Source organism: Cydia fagiglandana, chromosome 2 (genome assembly GCF_963556715.1).
Source record: "Cydia fagiglandana chromosome 2, ilCydFagi1.1, whole genome shotgun sequence".
NCBI classification, from domain to species: Eukaryota; Metazoa; Arthropoda; class Insecta; order Lepidoptera; family Tortricidae; genus Cydia; species Cydia fagiglandana.
In genome coordinates, this window is record NC_085933.1 from 17795054 (window position 1) to 17819742 (window position 24689).

The 24689-nt window shown below is 39.9% G+C and overlaps 2 protein-coding genes and 1 long non-coding RNA gene across 3 annotated transcripts in view; all 3 read left to right on the forward strand.

The window, feature by feature from the left end:
- Positions 1–14848, forward strand: part of LOC134677523 (uncharacterized) — a 347203-nt gene extending 332355 nt beyond the window's left edge. The window contains exon 2 of the long non-coding RNA XR_010100041.1: positions 14753–14848. This is a non-coding gene — a long non-coding RNA (uncharacterized LOC134677523). The remainder of the gene's footprint in view (positions 1–14752) is intronic.
- Positions 14849–18065: 3217 nt separating this feature from the next.
- On the forward strand, positions 18066–18722 carry LOC134672881 (uncharacterized). Its single transcript, XM_063530833.1, has one exon. It carries the CDS (start codon positions 18066–18068, stop codon positions 18720–18722), a length of 657 nt encoding a protein of 218 aa, XP_063386903.1.
- Positions 18723–22179: 3457 nt separating this feature from the next.
- Positions 22180–24624, forward strand: LOC134677486 (ras-related protein Rap-1b). Its single transcript, XM_063535971.1, has one exon. The coding sequence runs from the start codon at positions 22340–22342 to the stop codon at positions 22898–22900; it is 561 nt and encodes a 186-aa protein (XP_063392041.1). The 5' UTR covers positions 22180–22339; the 3' UTR covers positions 22901–24624.
- The last annotated feature ends 65 nt before the right edge of the window (positions 24625–24689 follow it).

The window sequence follows — 24689 nt, forward strand, 5'->3', positions numbered from 1 at the left end:
TATACTCTCCTTACGAGACATTGGTCTACTCAAAGCTATAGCTTTCAAAGCCTGGCGAACAACTATATGCGAGCTCAGCGGTGGGCCTGAACGTACGGGACAAAAAGTTGAAACAACAGATTTGTGTAGGCAAATCGTACTATGCGATAACTTTTCTATTAAGTGTAAGTCTGTAAGAAATCTGGCCAAATCTTGCGGTTCTGGATTGTCTCTGGCGACATTATGGGCAGTACACCACCTGCACCACCTTAGCCACGCTGGCTTATAAGAAGCTAACGAGGATTTTCGCCAACCGCTTGCAAGTAAATCCTTTTGCTTATCGTTCCACGTTCCTAGCAATGCGGCCCACCCTGTATCAGCCAGACTTCTAAAGCTATCCGCTTGACATCGATTGGAGGTCTCAGAGTCTGCGTGTCTACTAACCGGTTCTCCAGGTCCCGAATTTCTATTGGAGGGGCCAGGGATCGGCTCTTCAGGTCGCTGCGCCAAAACACCTTCTCCCAATTCGGCACGATCAATAGGTAACATACCCTCCGCGTCGTTCAGGTGACCGAGAACTCTCGGGATTAGACACGGCGGAGGAAATATCCACGCCAGTTGATACACCCATCTCCGACTGAACGCATCGACGAAGGACGCATCCGGATCCGTCTGGTCTAGAGTCGCATATGCCGGCACCACATGGGCTCTTCTCGACGCGAAAAGGTCTATTTGCGGTGTACCCCAAACCTTGAATATCTGGTGCGTCGCTGGCGACAGCAGGTGCCACTCCGACTGACCGCGAAACCTTGAGAGTCTGTCTGCTTCCGTGTTGTATCTGCCGGGAATGAACTGGATTGTCATGTGAACGTGATAGCGGTCCAGCGCATCCAGTACCCGATAAGTCATCTCCATCATCTGCTGTGACCTCGTACCGCCTTCGTTGCGCAGATATGACACAACCGTTCGATTGTCCGACATAATCATTAGAGACGATTGCGTCAGTAAGCGGCTCTGCGATGTTATTACCTTCTGTACTGCCATCATCTCTAGGAGATTTGAATGTTGACGAGCCTCCCACTGCGACCATTGGCCAGCTAACTGCTTGTTGTTGAGCAGAGCGCCCCAGCCCTGGCCCGACGCATCCGTAGTCAAAAAGAACTGGGGCGCTGGAGGGTGAAGAGGAGATGTGGCAGTTACGTTGTGGATCCACCAATCCAGCTCGTTGTATAGGGTTACTGGAAGCTTTACCTTCGTTCTTGGGGTCATGTGCAGCAGCTGGTTGCAAAACCTCATCAACAGCCTGCTGTTGAGTCGACCCCTTGGAACAACGAAGCTGGCGAAGTTCACTAGACCCAGCAAAGATTGGACCTGTTTTAATGAAGCGCACCTGTGATTTACCATCTGTTGGCACTTTTGCACAACATTTTGAATCTTTGCTTCTGGGAGTGACTTCAGGTTGCTCCAAGGGTCCCATCGAATACCCAGGAACTCCATGGACTGCTGGGGCATTAAGACGGACTTTCCGTAATTTATAGTCCAGCCTAGGCCCTCGAGAATCTGTAGGGTGAGTCTTACTTGATTCTGAAGCAATGATCGGCTCTGGCATGCAAGAAGAAAGTCGTCCAAATATACGATGACCCTGATACCACGAGATCTCAGCACTTCCGCAATCCAGTTGGTGACTAGAGCAAATGTCCTCGGAGATGATGCGAGACCGAACGGCAAGGAGGTCACCTGCCAAAGCCGGTGCTGAAACATTACCCTCAGGAATCTCCGGTGTGAGGCCTTGACTGGAATATGAAAGTATGCGTTGTGGAGATCGAGCTTTACGAGCCAATCTCGTGGTTGAAGAAAGTCTGGGACCTTGTACATATTGATGAGGTGAAATTTGGCCACATATATGTACTGGTTTAGCTGTCTTAGGTTGAAGACTGGGCGTACGCTCCCACCTTTTTTTGGAACCAGAAACATGTTCGAAACAAAACTTGGGGTCAATGAAGCCGGCTCTAGCACACCCTGTTCTATCATGCCTTTCATTTGAGCGATAATTTCCGGACTTTCCTTCGTGAATAATTTTGATGAAAGTCTGGAGGGGTGAACTAGAGGCGGTTTTTTGACAAAGGGTATCCGGTACCCAGACAGAATTTTGACTATGCAGTCTGGAGCCCCCATGGCTTTCCATTGGTTTATATAAAGCTCCAGTTGACCCGCTTGAAAGCCGAGATAGTCAGTCGTAGCGCCTGCGAGATCGCTTACCTTGCCTGTTCCTGTAATATTTGTCGCTTCGCTGATTGGATCGAAATGGCCCAGCCTTTCGCTTTCTGTCCTGAGGAGCCTGAGCGGGAGCAGCAGAGGGCCCAGGATACACGCGGAAACCAGAATAGTCCGCAGCCTTCTTGCTCTGCTCCGGCTGTGAGACTCCTTGCGCAGGAGCTCGTTTGCTAGCAACTCCTTGCGCAGGAGTGCGTGGACAGAAAAATACTTTGTCGATTCCGCCATTCTTCGTTATACAGTCAGAAAACCGCTTGTCATCGAAGAAGTGCTCTTGTGTTGGAGGGATCTTTCGAAGAGATTCCTTCATGTAGCGGTCCTTGACGAAGTGCAGTACTCCATCTCTCCGTTGCTGGATAATGTCTGCGCGACGGCCACAGACCATCTGCAAGAGGTCCAAGTGAATGCGAGAATAGTCACCCTCCGAGAACACCTCGTTGATTTTGTCTGCTACCGCCTCCACCGTGCAATCGCCTTGCGAGCTTATCCAAGACACGAAGGTCTCAAAGCCAGCTTTCAATTTCTCATTTTGTATGATGAGACACAGCAGCTAGAGTCTTTTCCGTAACGGCGAGGGCACGGTTACGATCAAAAGACTTTATCATGTCATTACTTTCCAAATCAGTAAAGCCAGGCGATGACACGTACGTATTCTGAGCATCTATGTACCGTACCTGCGACCAGTCGTTTGAATTGAAATGCTGCAACTTGTCCAAAATATCAGCATGCTCCTTTGAGGTTATCGCGCCCGCTGACTTGAGGGTAGTCTCAAGTTTGAAACTAATATCCTTTGCAGGCCCCGGGACAGGCACCGGAGGAGCCTCTGGAGTCTCCAGATCTTCAGGCGAGACAATTGATAGCACGTCCGAATCACTGGAGTATTCCCGCGGGCGAGTAGAGAAATTGTCACGTAAAGACCTTACCTCGTTGGCCAATTTGGACACTACATCCTCTAACCTGGTCATCCGCTCATGCTCAGTTAAAGCCGTTGCTCCCGGATCATGTTGAACATTATTAGTATCTGAACTCGCCATAATGGAACTGAAATTATTTAGAAAATTACTTAGAAAATTTTCTAAACTAATAGGTGTTTCCTCTGCCAGAAACAAATCGCCAATGACCTGAGCATTGGCGCGCAGCCTGCCAGCTGGATTCGAAAAAGCATGGAAAAAACCCGTTATAAAAGCCGGTATTGCGCCTGACGTCATCGGAACTGTGGTGTTGCCAGTATGAGACGAATGTCGCCATCTCAATTTGAAGGCTTGGAACAAGGTACAGTCAACTTAATATCCTTATTGATAGATGTCAAAAAGTGACAATGACAAGTAACACTTTGCAAAAGTAGGTTCTACGAAAAAAAAATGTAAATATCAATTTTACGTGACAAGTTTACCAATAATATTAATTTTTTATACATTTAAATACATTCAAAAAATTGAAAAAACAAAAGAAAACAAATTTTTTTTTTGGCGAAATTGACCTAAATTCAACACCTCATATTACAGTTTTTCCTTCTCTTTGCCTCAGAAATGCGTAGTTAAAATAATTCGGTTTCCTCATGTTACACCGTGTATATACTCGGCTAGTAAAAGTATTACAAATCCGATGGATGTAGACGTCCTTACTTTGACTTCATAAAATTTTCACAAACCAGCCATTTGTCAAAGTTTGGAGTGACACTCCAGACGAGACGCCTATTCCGAAGCGTGGAAATTCACTTTTATTAATAACCTACGTGTAATACTACTTCAGTGTTTTTTTCTGTTGGATAAGTATGTAGTTAGTTTGTAAGTATGTAGCTAAGATATAATGTAATAACTGAAATTAAAATTGGCACACGGTTTACGAGCTGTTTGAAAACTTTGAATACCATGATTACTCACGCTAGACCGGGCCTGGGCCGGGCCAGAATTTCCGGCGCTTAGTTTTCTATAGAAAGCACCATGTAATCACCGATTAGCCCTCATAGAATTACGACGGACGCCTCGGGCCGGGCACGGCCCTGTCTAGCGTGACCAGAGCGTGACACATCCTTAATGCTAGCGGCAGTACTTCTTATCTCAGAAATCATTCCTTTGGGACATCCATTGACGCGTTCCTTGACAGAGCATATTAATCTATTTGATTTTATATCTATAAAGAGTATAAAGTATATTAAAGTCTATTCTGACCACAATAGGCCCGCGGCTGCTATATTGAAGCAGGCTCTATCAAAAATTTTAAGAAGCTATCAGCGACAGAACCAACCAGGGCCAAATAATAATATGACATGTTTTGTTTTGTTTACTAGGTAGGTAGCCAAGGTAGTAGATAGGAACATCATGGGAAGTGGGAACCTTTGATAAGATCTAGAAAAGGGTGCTTACGGGACCCACTGATTATCAGTCCGCCGGACGGTATCGGCCTGTCAATTAGAACAAAATTTTGACAGCTCCGAGCAACTGACAGGCCGTTACCGTCCGGCGGACTGATAGTCAGTGGGCCCCTTTAGTGGAGTCGTACATAAGATTCATTTAAGTGCGCGGTGCGCGCTAAACACGCACCAATACACGATCGATATACCTAACATACGGACAGCGAGCTGCAAAATTGCATGGGCACATTATGAATTTTGCAATAGGTACACCTATACATAATATATCTGACACGTAGGTACTTTAGTAAGAGATGAGAGATTTATCATAATATTCATAATGTACGACCAAATTACGCCTGCTTGTGAAGTTGCTTCCATCCAGTACTTACTAATGTATGGTCAATTTGGAGTATCCATCGTGCAGTGGACGGCTCTCATCTGATATGATGATGATAATCATGTGGTTATTAAAGACCTTGAAAATTAAATACCTAATGTCACTAAAATACCAACATGCAAAAGCGCGAAACTTTCGTAATAATGAAAGCTATTCATTCTAAAAGCTATTACTAATAATACATCATCTTTTCCAACGCCAGCGGTAAACAACAAGAAAAGATTATATTTAATACGTAAGAAATATTGTTTATGCATGTTATAGCTCCTAATCTATAGTAAAATAGGGAAGTAGACTAGACTTGTACCCGTACCATGAGGTCCATGAGTGTACCGTACTGACAGTGTTAACAGTTAACACTGCCAACGTCTACGTAATTTACTTTCTAGGTATACACGGTGACAAAAAAATTACTAAATTCCCGTTGCCAGGGAGGTCTTGGGATTATACTGAGCAACTTTTATTATTGGACGAACCCCGAAATAGCGAATCAAAAAATTACCCTCCCATAAAAAACAATACACTCTTTTTATTTGAGCAGTCGTGTAAAAATGGACCAACCCAAAATGTATGAAACAGCAATTTTTTTTCGCGATTTCGGGCTTGGTCCCATAGTAAAAGTTGCTCAGTTGTATAATCCCAAAACCTCCTAGCAACGGGAATGCAGTTATTTATTAGATATCTCACTCGCACTAATATGTCAGCTTCGAACGTTGTCCCTTTCTCTTTCTGTCTCCACTTGTCTCTCCGACTATAAACCTACCGACTGCGCCAATGAGTCAAACTTTAACAAGCCACGTTTAAACGTACAAATTTAAGATTTCCAATTTTTATAGCCGGGTACTGTACTTTTTTGTTTAGTCTGTGACTCGGTCTCAAGATGATGTACGGTAAATACTCGTAAGACGCATGGCATTCACATTAAACGCGAGTCTGATGGCTCAGAATGTAACGAAGTAACGTAACTCATCGCCTGATGTCGTTTCTTACAAAATATTTATTTCAACGAAGGTTATGTAAAATATTCCAGAGTTAAATATTTATTTCTGCATTTCAATTTAATTAATAATTCCTTCCTTATACTGGATAATACTAAACTTAGCGTTACTTACATAACCTAATAAATGTTCAAGTTCAACGATAATACGAGTAGATAATATAATATGATACTTTCGTATCACCAAACGTTGAAAATTACTAAAATGCTGAAATCGTTATTCATAAATGCGCTACAATCTTGAATTAGTAAATAATCGTTTGTCTTATTCTGTCATTTTGAGTTATTTATCTATACATATAATAAAGCTGTAGAGGGTAGAAAGTCTGTACATGGAAGATATTTGAAAAAAAGTTGGCTGGGGATACTTAGAATCGATAGCAGAACACGTTCCAACAATTTTTAGAATTTTTGTCTGTTTGTCTGTTTATCTGTTTATCTGTTTGTCTGTTTATTTGAACGCGCATCACGTGAAAACGGCTGCACGGATTTTGATGCAAACTTTACTAATCTGTCGAGAAAATCTCCGGCCAGGTTATAGGCTATAAAAATTCAACCCTTAAAAGGGGGGGTAGCCACAACACTCGCTTGATTTAAGTTTGCCCCTGAATCTTATGGCGCTACTTAGGAAGGAGGGGCAAACTTTTTTCAAATATGTGCTACCACTATTGAGTACCCTGGTAAACTAACAGATGGCGCTGAATTTAATACGTACTGACATGAATAGCCACCGAGGAAGGTTTTTGCCAAATTAGATTTAGATGAGGGGGTACGGACATCAACAAATTAAATTGAATAATTATGTCGATTTAATAATATACAACAAAATTAAACGACAGTAAATTAATTACCCCTCATTGTACAGTGACATCTTTTTCACGACTACCCAAAAAAGAGAGAGAGAGAGAGTGTATTGTGTTTTCAGCGTTCGTGTTTGTATGTAGGTATATATTTATTTATCTGGGTTTCACTCTCTCTCACTCTTTTGCGGTTCGACATTAGGTCTTATGCGAGGCCTTCTGCCTTTCGGCAAAGTTGATCTTCTGCCTTAATTACACTTGGGCGTGGATCCAAGCTTTCCTCTTTCGCAGCTGGGCCTACTGCTTTGCTCACACTTCGCCAATTCAATTCTCTTGGTCAATTCCAAGCTCTGCTTTCTTGCATCTTTTATGCATGAAAACAACCTCGCTGAAACCCTTAAATATCGAGCCCTATGCGAAGCTAGGCTGATAGAAAACTCTCCCATCCCTTCTTTGTATGAAATCCTGGATTCGCGCCTGGTTGGGACTAAAAGTAAAATTGCGTTATTTATATCGAAAAATTTTCGCGCTCGCTTCGCTCGCGTTTTTTATTACTTTCTAAGGTATGATAAAGGTGACATTCGGGTGGTGACTGCAGCAGCATTAGGTACTCTGTTGCAACATTACTGCTGCGGCACTGTCAATTTTCGAGATAAAATTATACATAACTGATTTCCATTCTCAGCTGTAATGCGGCAACGAGCTTCGGAGTTAACCCGACGTACGTACTGTACGCGTTCCAAAGCCGGGCGCCTTCGGCGCCCTCATACTAAATGAATCTGGCGTAGCCCGACAACGTGGCGCGCTGCACGCGGTCCAAAGCCAGGCGACTTCGACTTTGTCATACTAAAAGAGACGTACGTGACACACTGTATGGTTACCAAAGCCGGCGCCCTCATACTCAAAGAGTCGGGCGTAGACCGACGTACGTGAAACACTGTGCGTGTTCTAAAGCCGGGCGCCTTCGGCGCCCTCATACTCAAAGCGTCGGAAGTAGACCGACGTACGTGACACGCTGTATGCGTTCCAAAGAACCATGGTCTAGAAATGCTTAGGGCATCAAAATATCTTAATCCGGCACTGCTTCGGACTTAACCTGACGTACGTGTCGCGCTGTACGCGTTCCCAAGCCGGGCGCCTTCGGCGCCCTCATACTAAAAGAATCTGGCGTAGCCCGACAACGTGGCGCGCTGCACGCGGTCCAAAGCCAGGCGACTTCGACTTTGTCATACTAAAAGAGACGTACGTGACACGCTGTATGGTTACCAAAGCCGGGCGCCTTCGGCGCCCTCATACGACGTACGTGACACGCTGTACGCATTCCAAAAACGGACGCCTCCGGCGCCCTCATACTCAGAGCGTCGGGCGTAACGTACACGTTTCAAAGCTGGGCGTCTTCGGCGCCCTCATACTAAAAGAGTCGGGCGTAGACCAACGTACGTGACACGCTGTACGCTTGCCAAAGTTGGGCGCCGAAGGCACCCTCATACTCAAAGCGTCGGGCTACGCCCGACGCACGTAGCACGCTGTGCGCGTTCCAAAGCCGGGCGCCTTTGGCGCCCTCATACTAAAAGTGTCGGGCGTAACCCGACGTACGTGACACGCGGTACGCTTGCCAAAAGTTGGGAGCCGAAGGCACCCTCATACTCAAAGCATCGGGCTAAGCCCGACGCACGTGGCGCGCTGAATGCGGTCCAAAGCTAGGCGACTTCGACTTTCTCATACTAAAAGAGTCGGGCGTAGTCGAACTACTACAAATCGCGCTCTAAAAAGTATGAAACAATAAGATAGAATTATTTTAAGAAATTATCATGCAGGAAATTATAAATGTTATAATTTTTTGAATAAAAAAATACAGCGTAATGTAATTTACTATTTTTTATATATTTAGCAGCTTACTGACACAAACCGAATTCCACGCGGGCGGAGCCGCGGGCACAGCTAGTTTGTAATAAAGGGATAAAACATAAATTAACTAAATTGAGGCTAGTAAAGTGTTATGAATAAGTAATAAGACAAAAAAATTATAACCCACCGTTGTTACACCATTGGATCCAATTATATTACCTATAATTTTACACGCGAGCCCTAAATCTAAGTAATTTACTTTTTTTATATATAAGTTAACAAACAAACAGAATCAGGGGGCTGGGAATTTTCACCTCATCTCAAAGGACAAGTTAGGCGGAATAACAACCATTCGAGACTAATCCGCTTCCATCGCGCTCCTAACTTTTTTCAACGACGAAACATTTTAAAAAATTACGACATTTCCTATCAGAGATAGGCCAAAATATTACACACATTGATGAAAAAAGTTTAGGAAGTAGGTACAGTGGATTACTTAAATAAATTAAATTAAATTAAATTAATTAAATAAAGTACTGTGATTGTTTGCCCAGTATTAGGACACGTAAGTATTGTTGATTTTAAAATAGGTACCTAATTAAAAGCGCAAAAACCTGTCTGGTCATGTTTTTATATATTTTTCTGCGCTGCTAAAAATTATACATAATTCATTAAGAAAAACGCTATTTACTTATTGTGTACCTCAACTTTAAAGAACATGATTTGTGAATGTACCCATTTTTTGAAGATTGCAATACCTACTGTGTTTGCAAATTCTGCTTACTTTGGAAAATGGACAAGGTAATATGAGGTATCCATTGGTTGTTAAACAACATTCCTACTTTAAAATTACCTTCTTAGAACTCTTTTAGTCTAAAATACATGAAAAAGCAATTATGCGGTACGGGGTTGAGGTGAGTTTACGTACCTCGCCGCGGAACTTTTAATGGCAAAGTTTGATTCAATTTGAAGAGCATATCTTGCACAGGACAATGGGCGGCCCGCGATGAATAGGTTCGTTATACTGCGGGCGGCGAGGAGCACGCCGCACCGCGGTCGCGGTGTATGGACGTGGTACACAGACACCGGTGTTTTTTTATTCCAAATTTCAACCACTTGCTTCTGGTAGTTCTACTAGCCGTGACCCTTATTATATAGATAATAAAGTCCACTTATAGTTTACTAATGGATAATTTGAAGGGTATGGAATATAATAGAGAAGGAAGACACTGTCAGACATAGTACGCTGCACGTTCTGACGCCATTTAATCGAATTGATAGAAGTGGGACATACATTCCTAGTTAAATGGAGAGTAGAGGACCTGCACTGTTTTTTGAAACATAGTCTCAACAAGCAAATGATTCTTAATTCGTCAGTCAGAATCTTATTTATTTGTGTCACCTATTTTACCCGATTTCTCTAAGACTGCTTTTGATCAAGTTAGGATCTGAAGATAGGATCCATAGGTAGGTAATGAAAACAATGTGATCCATTTTCCTTGCTCTAGTTTACTACTAATTTAACACATTTTTTTTCTGTATTTTATAATTTTTACTGACAATCGATGCCGCGTTTATTCTTTCTTAAGCTTTGGTTCAAGTTCTTTCTCCCATCGGGCCAACTTAAATTGATCATTCAAAACTCATATAATAGCCACTAGAAATGTTTCCAGCAGACATTGGCTGAAGAGATCGATTAATTTTTTCCTTTCAAGCCTTTTCCATTTGAATTGCTGCTGCCTTTTGACAAAAAGGGTTACGAATTCCAAAACCCCCTTTTGGCGGAGGCATAGCTAGTTTTAACTCTTTTGAAGGTTTTAGTGCAGTATTAGTTCATTTTTCCATAGCGAAATCTCATGCCTAAAAGTCGATTCTGTTACGTGCAAAAACTAGGTTTTGAACCTCTTATAAGGCTCTTTTTGGGCATTGCAGTTTTTGAATATCCCAACTACAAGCAAAGTTGGATTACTGACCGCGCAGGTGCAATATCGTAGTCTCCTTTACTGCACATTGCATCTTACGAGTACACATCTGCGCCTGAACGGGAGGTAGGTGGAATTACTGGAGGTCTCAATTTAACATTGTTTAAACGCTATTTACTTAAAAGCGAAGAAGCGAAGAAAAATTTTACAGACAAATTATATTCATTCCCTAACAATTTATTCCATAGGTAAGTATTTATTGTCTAATAGCATTAGGTAAAATTTCATTAATTATTGTATGGTAAATAGATAGTAACTGCTACGCTTACACGGTAAAAACGAATTATAGGTAGCTGTTAAGGAAATATCAATCAAATTCAATAAATATCAGTATAGTATGTGTAGTAGCTCAAAGCGAAAACAATATAGGTATGCTACATAATAAATAATATATGTACTACAAGTACATTCAATGAAGGTACCTACCTATATGCAGCAATCAAACACTTTACAAATAAATCTCTATTTGATCCGCAAGCAAGATGCAGTGCAAGTAATTTTAAAATGAGTTAGAATTATATAATTTGATAAATTAGAATGTCGCTCCTGGTCTACTGCTGGCCGAAGTGCAGCGCAAAACTTTCACTATATTTGTGCTCAGCAAGACGACAGCTTTACTACTCTCAGTTCCAAAACAATTACCGTTTCATGGCTACTAACGTGTACACTTTCAAAAACATAACCTTTAATTCATACCTAATAACCCACAACACAAGCCTTCTTGAGCTTACCGTTAGACTTAGTCAATTTGTGTAATAATGTCCCTATAATATTTTTTTAATTAATTTTTTATAAACAATTCAATGCGTAAGGCACGTAAATCATCTCTTTTTCGTTACTTTAAGCGAAATTCAATTAACAAAGCTTAGTTTTACAGCCCAATGAACGAAAAATCCAATCGAATGGCTTCAGTTCGGCTTCAGTATAAAGTTTAACCAAAAACATACACAGCGGCTGAGTTTCCTTTGATCGCCAATGTTTAATGTGAGTTAAAATTCAACGAGATTTGGAAATGCAACGAAAAAATCGCTATAAAAATAAAATATTGATTGTAAGCCCGTTTTTATCGTTCCATAGTTAATCGTGACCCAGTATAATTATTCCATTTCTATGCCCGTCCGTCCGTCTGTCGGTCTAGCTGTCAGAGGCTTAACTCAAGCTGGATATCTCGTCTAGGTCAAATAACTCAAATTATTGAAAAGCTAAAATTAAAAACCTTTGAGTAGGTATTTATGAACTTTCACTATTTTTTTCCTCGGACTTCGCATCGCTCACATGGAGAAATTATCTAACATGTTGAACAGACCAGTGGGTTCTAATAAACTGAAGCTTATTTTATGCTTAAAGTTATATTATATAAACTGGAAGAATAAACAAGCTTCACTGTTTGTAGTAACTCCAGTAGGTAGCGCATACTGAGTGTGTGCTTATCCCAAACTGCCACTATGTTTGATATTTTCAATAAAGAGGATAAAACCCAAATCTATGTTTATTTATAAAAGTTTAACTACCTATTTCAAAAGAATAAAAGTTATTATTTATGAGTGTACCAATAGGAGAAACAATAAATCTGCCTGCACGTATAAAAGCCAAAAAAGGCATAACATTCATTCGCGTCAACGTCGGATTTAAAAGTAGGTACAGTTCGGCCCGCCATTTTATCCGTTACTAGCTCAACAAAGCTTTTATTCTGTTTTGTATTATTTCTACCTATAACATTCTTTTACCAGTGTATGTATCTACCGGATTTTTTATTTACCTACGTTCATTTAACATTTACTACCTAACCAGGAGTAAAATAATCGGCCAAGAGCATGTCGGGCCATGCTCAGTGTCACTCCTAGATTGTTGTATCTGCAGATAAATTATTAGTTGATAGGTAGGTAAGTACTTCGCTTTCATATGTAGGTACAGAAAAGGGACCCGGGGCGCGGTAGCCGAAATATTTGCCTATAGCTGCTGTCCATTTTTTCTGAATATGAGTATAGTTTTTCTTATCCCCGAAATCGGTATATCACTATCCTTTAGAATAAATTCGACCTACTTATTATTAGGTGAGCCATTTGTTAAGTAAATATAAAGTGCTTGCCAATACATTTGGCTAAAACCACACATAAATAAAGTGATTTTTACTTTACTATGGGAAGGGTTAGAGTTGTAGCAGTCTATGTATATAATATACTTATGTGCATAATATGTTTATGGCGTAATATATTATATCTTACCGTCAAAACTAACTACTAGTGTACCCGTGCGTCTCCCTCGCACCTTTACATGTATATACATATTATAAGTACTAACAAGTACCTAGGTTCGTACCTACCTTCGTACGTAAAAAAATTACATCATTTATAATCAAAATTAAAGTTCGAGTTGGTCTACGGCATTTTTAATTTTTAATTTCGTACGTAGAAAACGTACCTAAGCCCTAGGAATAAACAAAGAGTACTTTATTTTTAATCCGCCTTTAGGGTGGAGGAGAGAACACAAATCGAATCCCACGTCCACGGAGCCGAAGTCATTTATGTTCGTCGGTTTAAAAGGCACAGCACTGAAGCATATGTGTATGTATGGACTAGTTATATTATAAACTTAAAAATTCCGTTACTAAGATGAGCAAGTTGCATTTTATCCACAAGAGTGACAAAATAATGTTGAGTTGTTTCCTCATGTTGGCTTTTTGACTCATGTTAGGTTGTTGGTATTACATAATTGAATTTGATTCGTAATATTTTACAATTAGCATTTTCATCGAGTTGGTGTGGTGAAAAATTTTGTTTCACTAGGTGGAAAAGTTTGTTTTACCCTCGTACAAAGTTTGTTTAACTCGCTACGATCGTACTTCAATTTTGGTATCTTTCGCTTGCTGGAGTATCATATTCGTACTTGTCATGCTACTTCAGTCAACCTCAGTACTTTTTGTACCGAGACTGACTGAAATAGCAAGACACGTTCGTACGTTTCCGTGAAAATACGATGAAAAATAATTATGCACTACATATAACTATAGGATTTATGGAGAAAATATGTGGGTAACTAGAGAAATGTTGGCTCCTCACATAACATGTTTCCGCTGGAGGGCATGTCTATGAAATTCATATATAGCTAACGTAACTTGCTAACGCGTTGCTTGCTTGCGTTACGTAGCTTGTAAGATTTTACTATTGTATGTATGTTAGTTTGTAAGGTATGTATCTATGGGCCTTAGTTGCCTGATAATAAATGATATTTGATTTGGTTTTTGTAACCGCCGGGCGCAGGCGGGGCAGGCAGACGGAGATGGCAGGATGGCCTACATCTTCACTAGCAACTAGCAGGAGAAAGCACTACACCGAGACGGGAGTCATGTAAATCAAATAGAAGAGAGCCCATTGTCCCGCAGCGGGACAAACATATCGGCTAGTAAATAAACCTAAAAACCTATCCAAATAGGTGGTACCTATGGTTAGCAAAACTATTCGCTTAGCACCCCTGCATATAAAAATGGATGGGACTCTAGAACTTGCTAAAGCTAAATCGAAGTAACGAAACTACGCAACGAATTACGGTGCTGGGTCACAATTCAATGTCACACCCACAATGAAATTGAAATTAGAACGTTTTAATTAAAGTATTGACTAATGACATAACTTCGGAGGTGCGACGTAAAATAAGCCCCGTAAGCGAAGGCCTCGGAAAGTTGTGTTTTCCACAAGCCCTGTGTAGAGGCACTTGAGAAGTTTGCAGCGCCTTTCAGATATTTTTTTTCCTTTGCGTTTGGAGTGATTGAAGGGCCGTTGAGAACTTCTATTGGCTCATACATTTTGTTTCGAAATCAGAAATCCTTGAAAGTATTTATGTATTTGCAAAATGTAGGTACCTATCGGCTAATGAGTAGGTATGAGAGGTATTGCACGTACCTATGTTTTATGAAGCGCATGCGCATGTTACATTACCTACTAAAAGAGAAAATATTTTTTCAATTAAAATCAACGTTGTACTTAGTGGTTGGAGGTAGGTATACATCATTCGATAGGTAGGTTTTCCTTTTTAGGGTTCCGTAGCCAAATGGCAAAAACGGAACCCTTATGGATTCGTCATGTCTGTCTGTCTGTCTGTCTGTCCGTCCGTATGTCACAGCATAGCCACTTTTTTTCCGAAACTATAAGAACTATACTGTTGAAATTTGGTAAGTAGATGTATTCTGTGAACCGCATTAAGATTTTCACACAAAAATATTTAAAAAAAAACCGGGCAAGTGCGAGTCGGACTCGCGCACGAAGGGTTCCGTACCATAAAGCAAAAAAAAACGGACAAAAATGCAAAAAGAAAACGGTACCCATCCAAGTACTGACCACGCCCGACGTTGCTTAACTTTGGCCAAAAATCACGTTTGCTGTATGGGAGCCCCACTTAAATCTTTATTTTATTCTGTTTTTAGTATTTGTTGTTATAGCGGCAACAGAAATACATCATTTGTGAAAATTTCAACTGTCTAGCTATCACGGTTCCTGAGATACAGCCTGGTGACAGACAGACGGACAGACGGACGGACGGACGGACGGACGGACAGCGAAGTCTTAGTAATAGGGTCCCGTTTTACCCTTTGGGTACGGAACCCTAAAAACAATAAATTTTGGGGGCTCCCCATACTTAGAACTGAAACTCAAAAAATTTTTTTTCATCAAACCCATACGTGTGGGATATCTATGGTCTTCAAAAATGATATTGAGGTTTCTACTATAATTTTTTTCTAAACTGAATAGTTTGCGCGAGAGACACTTCCAAAGTGGTAAAATGTGTCCCCCCCCTGTAACTTCTAAAATAAGAGAATAATAAAACTAAAAAAAATATATGATGTATGTTACCATGCAAACTTCCAACGAAAATTGGTTTGAACGAGATCTAGTAAGTAGTTTTTTATTCATACGTCATAAATCGTAAACCGCAATTTTATTATGTTACTTGCTGCTACGGAACCCTTCATGGGCGAGTCCGACTCGCACTTGACCGCTTTTTTTTGAAGATACATTAAGAGGTTACTAAGTTTATTCAGTAAATAATCATGGAAACAATGGCTTCAAAAGTAAATAATATTGTGTCCCCCCACTAACTTTTTAACGGGAGTGCAAATAATCTTAGGAAACAGTTTCCCCGAAAACTATTTTAATATTTGGGTACAGCGCGCCACGTGCGTCGAGTTACGCCCGATGCTTTGAGTATGAGGGCGCCGAAGACGCCCGGATTTGGTAAGCGTACAGCGTGGCACGTATGTCGGTCTACGCCCGACTCTTTTAGTATGAGGGCGCCGAAGGCGCCCGGCTATGGAACGCGTACAGTGCGCCACTTACGTCAGGCTACGCCCGCCGCTTTGAGTATGAGTGCGTGCGTACGTAATCCGACGTACGTGGCTCGCTGTACGCGTTCCAACTCATATACCAAAAGAGTCGGGTATAGACCGACGTACGGTACGTGCCACGCTGTACGCAGTGTACGCCTACCAAAGCCGCTTACTGACACAGACTGAATTCCACGCGGGCGGAGCCGCGGGCACAGCTAGTTCTAGATAAGTTATGAGTTCTATAAATTAAGTGTATTCCTTGATATTTTGTAAATGACTGTATAAAACGTGATAGCATGTGTGAAATTGCGCGCAAAGTTTGATATATTGTCTACTTCATTTCTATCTGTGAGTACCTGTAATTGGCTTTTTATTGTTACCTAAATCTACAGGGTGGAAAGATAAGTCGGGCCCTGGAGGGAAACTACCTTAAATCCTTAAGCTGGCTCATTTTACTTAAAGGAGACATTTTAATATTTATGCCATTAATGAGGTTTTTATTAAAAAAACTTATCTTCTTTTTAAAAATTCTGTTTGTATCGCGTTTTGTAAGTATTGTAGGTACCTACACATATGAAGGTACGGAACCCTCCATTATGCGTGGTACACGCACTTAGCTAGTTTTAATAAAAATATAATGTCTAATTAATAACTATAATATCTCGCGTTTTTTGGACGGGTTTCATGGAGAACTAACGACTACCTACCTTGACACCAGGGAAACCTTTTCAGTTTTAAGCGTTTTATAATTTTTTGTTGTTTTAAGCGTCCTGATGGATACCTTTTATTATATTCTATTCCATTTTAGGCACTAATTGGTACAAACTGTTGTTGCATTAGAAATGGGCCGAATATTCGTTTCGTATTATTCATACCTAGGTATTCAGCAACCTCTATATTGAGTTCATCTCTGGTTTACACCGACCACCCAGCGCTCCATAGTCCATATACAAGGGCTCTATACTAATTAACCCTTACAGCCACGTCCATTAAGACGAAACAGGAGCTGAGTTTTAAACATTTTAGGTAAATATACCCGTCTCGCTAACGGAAGCGGCTCCTAAAACTAGTGCGATAAGGACAAGGCGAAAAATCCTGCGTATAAATCTTAAAAATCGAGGTTTCGTACTCGACTGTTTCCTCCTCTAAAACTTAACCAATCGTAACCAAATTTGTAAATCTAAATGATTATGAAATTATCTGTGTCGGGGCGTTTTGCCTTATTGGCTAATTGATATCAGTTTTCAATACTACGCCTCTCATTGCGGCATAGTCAATGAGGCCATTTAGGCCATTTTGAAGGGCTCTAGCGCCTTAAAAAACAAAAATATCAAAAAAAGCAAAACGGTCCGACACAGATATGTATTGACAATATTAATCTGTGTTGAAAAAATCATTGCTCTAGCATCAAAACCCCCGGGGGAAACAGTCGAGTACGTTTGCATGGAGAAATGACCACTCCTGTTGGCTCTTAAGTAGTATGTCTTTAATAAAATCAGACAGCAAATGTGATACTAGCGTGCCTCACGAACGGCGGTGACAAATAGGCGGGAAAATGGCAGGTCGTGGGTGTGTAAACGACACACCACTCTTACTGCGCAAAGTCACACAAATGGTTAACAGAGAAAATTTATTCAAAACCACAAACACAAAACACCGGCCAAGAGATGGACTAAGATCATGTCGAAAAGTTAGAGGTCCCCTCTCACAGCGAGCGATGATTTCCGAAAATATTCACTTCATCAAAAAAGTGTTACAGTTCGTTACTATACGGATCGTAAGACACCAGTTTACGCATGTTTCTTGGACCTCTCTAAGGCATTTGACCTGGTGTCTTACGACCTCCTATGGAAAAAGTTATGTGAAGCTGCGGTGCCTGGAGAGCTGGTTGAACTGCTGAAATATTGGTACAGTAACCAGAGTAACAGGATACGATGGGCAGGCTCGCTGTCGAACCCCTATAAGCTGCAGTGCGGAGTGAGACAAGGAGGGCTGACCTCGCCAAGGCTATTTTGTCTTTACGTAAATCAGCTGATTGAGGAGCTCAGTGGCACCCGAGCCGGGTGCATAGTCGGAGGCCAAAGCTTTAATAACATCAGCTATGCGGATGACATGGTGTTGCTGAGCCCCTCGGTTTGCGCACTTAAGACTTTGTTAAAGATTTGTGAGAGCTATGCGGGGATCCACGGCCTCAGGTATAATGCTGATAAGACTGAGCTACTAATTTTTAAAGCCGGCACAAAAACCTATAACATAGTACCACCCATCGAATTAGGAGGCGTGCAGTTAAAATTGGTAACTCAGTTTAAGTACCTGGGCCATTGGGTCACCGCCTCACAAAACCACGACCTGGACCTGGAGGGGGAGCGCAGGGCGCTATCAGTGAGAAGTAACATGTTGATCCGCAGGTTTGCAAAATGCACAACAAGTGTTAAGCTAACCTTGTTCAGAGCTTACTGTCAATCGTTTTATACTTGCAGCCTGTGGGTCAACTACACAAAGAAAGCATTTAGCGCCCTGCGTGTCCTCTATAATAACTCGTTCAGGATGCTGATGGGGCTGCCGCGCTACTGCAGTGCATCGGGGATGTTCGCGGAAGCACGCACGGACGACTTCCATTCAATAATGCGTAAGCGAGTCGCAACCCTAATGCGACGCGTGCGCGGCAGCGCCAACAGCCTCCTAAGGACGATCGCGGAGGCTAATGACAGCCCCATAATTGGCCACTGGGCAAAGTCGCATGCGTCGTTTGCTAATTTCGATAAGTGACATTTAATATGATGAGACCTGATTTATTTTTAATTTTGAATTTTGTATTTTAATTTTTGAATTTTATTTTAAATTATTATATACACCGTGTTTTTTTTGATTTCCGTTAATTTCAAGGGTGCATTCCTGAGCTTAAATCAAGTAACTTTCTCAAAGACACCGATATTCTAATTAACTCCATTTCGGAGATAATCAATAAATTATTTTTTTCCTATAAGACCTCTACAAGCGTGTACACTTGCCTTAGGGCCGGTTTACAAATTGATTAGTGTTCAGAATGAGTTCATACATTTGCTACTAAACTTAAGTACAATCTCGGTCGATCGATGTTAGAAATAACATTGATATGTCACAGATTTTAATTTTTTGGTTGAGTTAAATGGAATGCCCGTGTTACAACAACGCTATATGCTACATTTAATAATTTTTTAAACTGAATTTTTTTTACAAAATAAATGCAAAAAAAATCTAGACACGCGGCAGCGTGTCAAGCCAAGTTCAAGCAAAGGAACTGGCTAGCCAGCGCCGAGTGTAATATTACACGAACCACTTGGTGCCACTTTTGACCCTTCTATAACTCAAAACATCTTTGACGTAAACACATAAAACTACGTGTGTTTAATTATATCCATAAGGATATCTAGAAGCCCAAATTTCATGAAGCTAGCTCAAACGGTTATAAAGGTATGAAGGTCAAAAAGTCGTAAATTTTAAGACTGACTTATGACTTATAGTACCTAAACCTAACCTACTTCCAGATGACCTAGAAGGATGAAATTTGGAATCCAGCTTGGTTATTGTGTGTAACCGTAGGAAAAAATCTAAAAATAAAATAAAGTTAAAAAATAGGGGGGGTCCCCATACAAAAAAACCACTTTTTATTGGGACTGACATATAAGTACCTAAACCTAACCTACTTCCAGATGACCTAGAAGGATGAAATTTGGAATCCAGCTCGGTTATTGTGTGTAACCATAGGAAAAAATCTAAAAATAAAATAAAGTTTAAAAATAGGGGGGGTCCCCATACAAAAAAAACATTTTTTATTGGGACTGACATATAAGTACCTAAACCTAACCTACTTCCAGATGACCTAGAAGGATGAAATTTGGAATCCAGCTCGATTAATGTGTGTAAGCGTAGGAAAAAATCTAAAAATAAAAAAAAGTCAAAAAATAGGGGGGGTCCCCATACAAAAAAATATTTTTTTATTGTAGCGTTGGAACCGTTACAAGCAGATATTTGAAACTACCCCAATATATGTATTATTATATTTGCTATATTAAAATAAAGTTTAGTTAGTCAAAAAATAAGTGGTGTCCCCATACAAAAAACTTGTAATACGCTCTAAACAACCGGCCAACGGTGTGTCGTCGGCGGCGCGCGGTACCACATAATTATACAAAGAACAGAAGTAAAAACCATACAGCAGAAACACAAGAAAAAACATTAAATCTCAATACCTGCCTAGTTTTCTTTACAAAAATTATTGATATCCCACCAAAAACATAAATGTAAAAAAGGAGAGCCAAGTTCAATACAAAAATTATGCTTGGCTGTGGGGCTCGCCGCAAAAAGAATGGAGATCTAAATGAGTGCCACTGCCAAGTTCTATGCAAAATCCAAATATGTATTTATAGGAACAGAATAACATTATAAACAAGTATTAAAATCTATTTCTTTGCGTTATTGGATACCTATAACAATTGCTGTTATTTAAAAAAATGTGTGATCTTAAAGTAGGTTAGATTTGGCTTGGCCAGGTTTTATCAGAATTACAATATATATAAAATGATTGATATAATGAAAACTGGCCAAGTCAAATCTAACCTACTTTAAGATCTCACATTTTTTTAAATAACAGCAATTGTTATAGGTATCCAATAAAACAAAGAAATAGAGTTTAATACTTGTTTATAATGTTATTTTGTTCCTATAAATACATATTTGGATTTTGCATAGAACTTGGCAGTGGCACTCATTTAGATCTCCATTCTTTTTGCGGCGAGCCCCACAGCCAAGCATAATTTTTGTATTGAACTTGGCTCTCCTTTTTTACATTTATGTTTTTGGTGGGATATTTTTTTCGAAAATTAACTATGCCATTTAGTTATCTTAAACGTACTTATTAACCATACTCCGAAGTTAACGGAATTCAATAAAAACACGGTGTATATCACCCATTTATATTATTTACTATTTTATTATAATGTTAGTATGTTAACTTGTGTGTGTCAAATACCGTCCGAATTTTATAATGTAAATATTAGGTAAGCGCGATATGAGCGAAAGCTTGAAATAAATGATTTTTATTTTTTTTATTTTATTATTAAAAAATGGTTGTTGAAGACTCCTAATACCCATCCTACGACATCTCACGCAAGCCCCACCCCAAGCAGAAAAAAAATCATCCCCACTTTACATTTAGATCACAGAGCAAAGCCTCGGACGGACAGACGGACTCTTCGTTCGGACGGATCTTAGAATACGTAGTTGACTACGAAATACTTAATAATAATAAAAAAAATATTCCTTTGAAGTGCGCCAGGAACATGTTCGAAGTCTAAAGTGTACCTATATACTTATATAAAAGAAGTAGGTATGAGTATACCTACAAAGGGATAGTATTTTTATATTTGTTATCAAGGTTCCTTACGCAAAGGGTAAAAACGGGACTCTATTACTAAGACTCCAGTCCGTGTCCGTCTGTCTATCACCAGGCTGTATCTCATTATTCTCATTAACCGTGATAGCTAGACAGTTGAAATTTTCAGAATAAAATACATATTTAACCATACATCCATGATTTTTGCCGTTTTATGCGTAATGGTACGGAACTCTTCTTGCGCTAGTCCGACTCGCACTTGTCTGGTTTTTAAAGTTTAATCTTTTTGCTCAGAAACAGTAGGGTAATGCCATCTAGGGATATAACGCTGAACTTTAATTTTTAAGAACATTACCAGCATAAAAAATACACACACTGTTTAAGTATAATTATATTAACTCGCTTTGATCTCACTATAAGAACATGCTGTAAATTCTTAAAAATAAAATTCTATTACTTTATTGATCTATTAACATGTATAGAAAAACACTAATATTATTTATTAACACCTATAATATTCACTGATTCACCAATATTCAACATCAACAATTTTAAATAAGGCATGTACCAATGTAGTACATTGATTGATTAAATAATTTGATGCATCCCATGCAATTAATTGTCCCTGCCCCCTGCCCCACAGACCCACGTCCTCTATTAGTTCATATTCATATTCAACTAAAGTGACCCGTGGACTGGTTGTTTAGAAAATAAATATTTTCAATCTTATAAAAAGCTCAGTGTGAGAGTTACAAAATTTATAAATAACTTTTAGGGTAATTAAGTTTTCTTTGTAGTCGATGATTATGTGTAGGTATGACACATTTATTAATCTATGGTACACGTTGGCAACATCGGTACAGTGTGTGAGCCATCGCCCTGTTAACGGTGTCATGGCGGTTTGAGTTGTTGAAATCTTTTTTTTTTGCAATAACTTCCAAGTTTATGTGCTTTATAACGAACTAAATATTGATTACGGTCAATAAAATCACGCGACACAAAATAGAAAATAATGCGCGAATACAAAATAGTAGTGTTAGGTAGCGGAGGCGTGGGAAAGTCCGCCCTCACAGTACAGTTCGTACAAGGCATCTTCGTGGAGAAATACGATCCCACAATCGAGGACAGCTATCGGAAACAAGTGGAGGTCGATGGGCAACAGTGCATGCTCGAAATCCTTGACACGGCGGGAACGGAACAGTTCACGGCGATGCGGGATTTGTACATGAAGAATGGGCAAGGATTCGTGTTAGTATATTCTATCACGGCACAATCGACGTTCAACGACCTGCAGGACCTGCGGGAACAGATCCTACGAGTGAAGGACAAGGACGACGTGCCAATGGTGCTGGTGGGCAACAAGTGCGACCTGGAGGCCGAACGAGTCGTGGGCAAGGAGCAGGGACACAACCTCTCGCGCCAGTTCCAATCTTGCGCCTTCATGGAGACCTCCGCGAAAGCCAAGATCAACGTGAACGACGTGTTCTATGACCTAGTACGACAAATCAACAAGAAATCTCCTGGCCCGCCGGGGAAGACCACTAAGAAATCTGTTAAGTGTACTCTCTTGTAAGGCTTGAGTCCCTGGAGCCTCCGACGCAACTAGGTATAAAACATTTAATAATTTGAAAGACTTCTCGAACCTAAATTTGGCTCTTGTGGTTCCGAAAGTTAACTAAACTGGGTGGGTCGAGTGTTGTTACTTGGTTGCCTATAGCATTTTAAATGTGCATTTGTTGAGCTATAACATGACCAGTGCTATAGCGCGAGTGGATAATGCACAGAATAACGCAAAATTAATACAAACTCCTATCCTGTAAATGTGTAGTTACACTTTTTGATCTATGTAAATTAGGACAAGTATTCAAATAGATTCTGTGTGTTTCACTCTAGAAAATTCCAATCGTAATGTGTGGATGCTGATAGGTTCAGAAGTTAACAAGTCTAGTGCTGTTATTCCATTAACCCGTGCATTAATCAAGCTGCCGGGGAGTGCATGCTGATCACAATCTATTACAATAGTATCCTGGCGGAATAGATACAAGGATTACTTTCAATCAAAGAGGAAAAACTATAATGTGACTCGTTTTCAAATGAATCACCAAAAAGTAATTATTTGGATTATATTTCGATCTGTTGGGAAAACCTTGTGATAGATTGGTACAACCTGAAAAATGGTTAATCTTACCATGTATAATAATGTACATTTTTAACAATAGAAAAATTATTTAACAATAGAAATCAACATGCACTCCTCAGCAATTTGAATTTATAATCTCAATTTGGTCAAGATTCTTTCATAGAATAGAATGAATTTTGTCAAATTTAGTATGCTTTAAACTTGTGAATCATGCTATGTGCAGACAGTCTAGTCTCGTCAATTACAATGAACAGGAAAAGCTACAACGGCCTGTATTTGCCATAAGATAAACACTCAAGGGCAGTGACATTGTATTATAGTACAGGCACATGTTTTATTATTTAATTATGAGTTTGGTAGACTTGTGGGCATAAGTGTAAATGGATTAACATCTTAATAGCAATAATAAGTGCCACATATTAGTGAAAATTGGTCATAAGTATGCCTCCACTGTCTGGACCTAGCATATAGTATAACATAATTTCTAGAATATTGTTCTAATAGTACTGAGTAAAATAACAAATGGAGCCTGACTTCTGAACGGCTAGGTGATGTGAGCCAGGCTATGAGGGGCTGGGACAGCCCATGGGCCTGAACCAGTGTGTAATGTTTAAATAATTAAGGATACATTAAATTTTTCAGATATATTATTGTCTTGTTATATAATTCAAATGTATCGAAGGAAAAGTTGAAGTGACACCATGCAGAGTTGGTGACTGGAACAAATATTGATTAGTGAGCCTTAGCGAGCATGCGGCCCTGCCGCACTGCCAGATCTATAACCCCTTGCTCTAGGAAATTGAACTCTAAAATTAATTGTTATGGAAGATGGGATAAAGTTTTATGATTACCAGCTCATTTAAATGTAATTACCGACCTATGTTTTGCTTCTATGGAACTTTGTTAAACATACTAATTATAGGTGTTCAAATATTGTTACGGAATTAGATGTTTCCTCCATTCTCATTTCTTTACATTTAAGGTTACTGCACAAGGATATTGGTAATGACTTCGATCTGAGTTGAATTATATTTTTTATATATATTGTGCAAATTAAGAACTTGTATATTTTTATCTTTTCAATCAATAATCGACTTGTACAATAACTATTAATTTCTTTTTTTGCAAATTTATCAATAAAACCGATTTTAAATTTATGCCTTGGCTTGTTCTCTGTGGAGGCGAAATCCCCTCGCGCCCCGCGCCCTCACCGCGGTGACTC

Excerpts from the sequence above, each read along its gene's own strand:
- LOC134672881 (XM_063530833.1), top strand. The coding sequence starts at position 18,066 with ATGGTGTTGCTGAGCCCCTCGGTTTGCGCACTTAAGACTTTGTTAAAG.
- LOC134677486 (XM_063535971.1), top strand. The coding sequence starts at position 22,340 with ATGCGCGAATACAAAATAGTAGTGTTAGGTAGCGGAGGCGTGGGAAAG.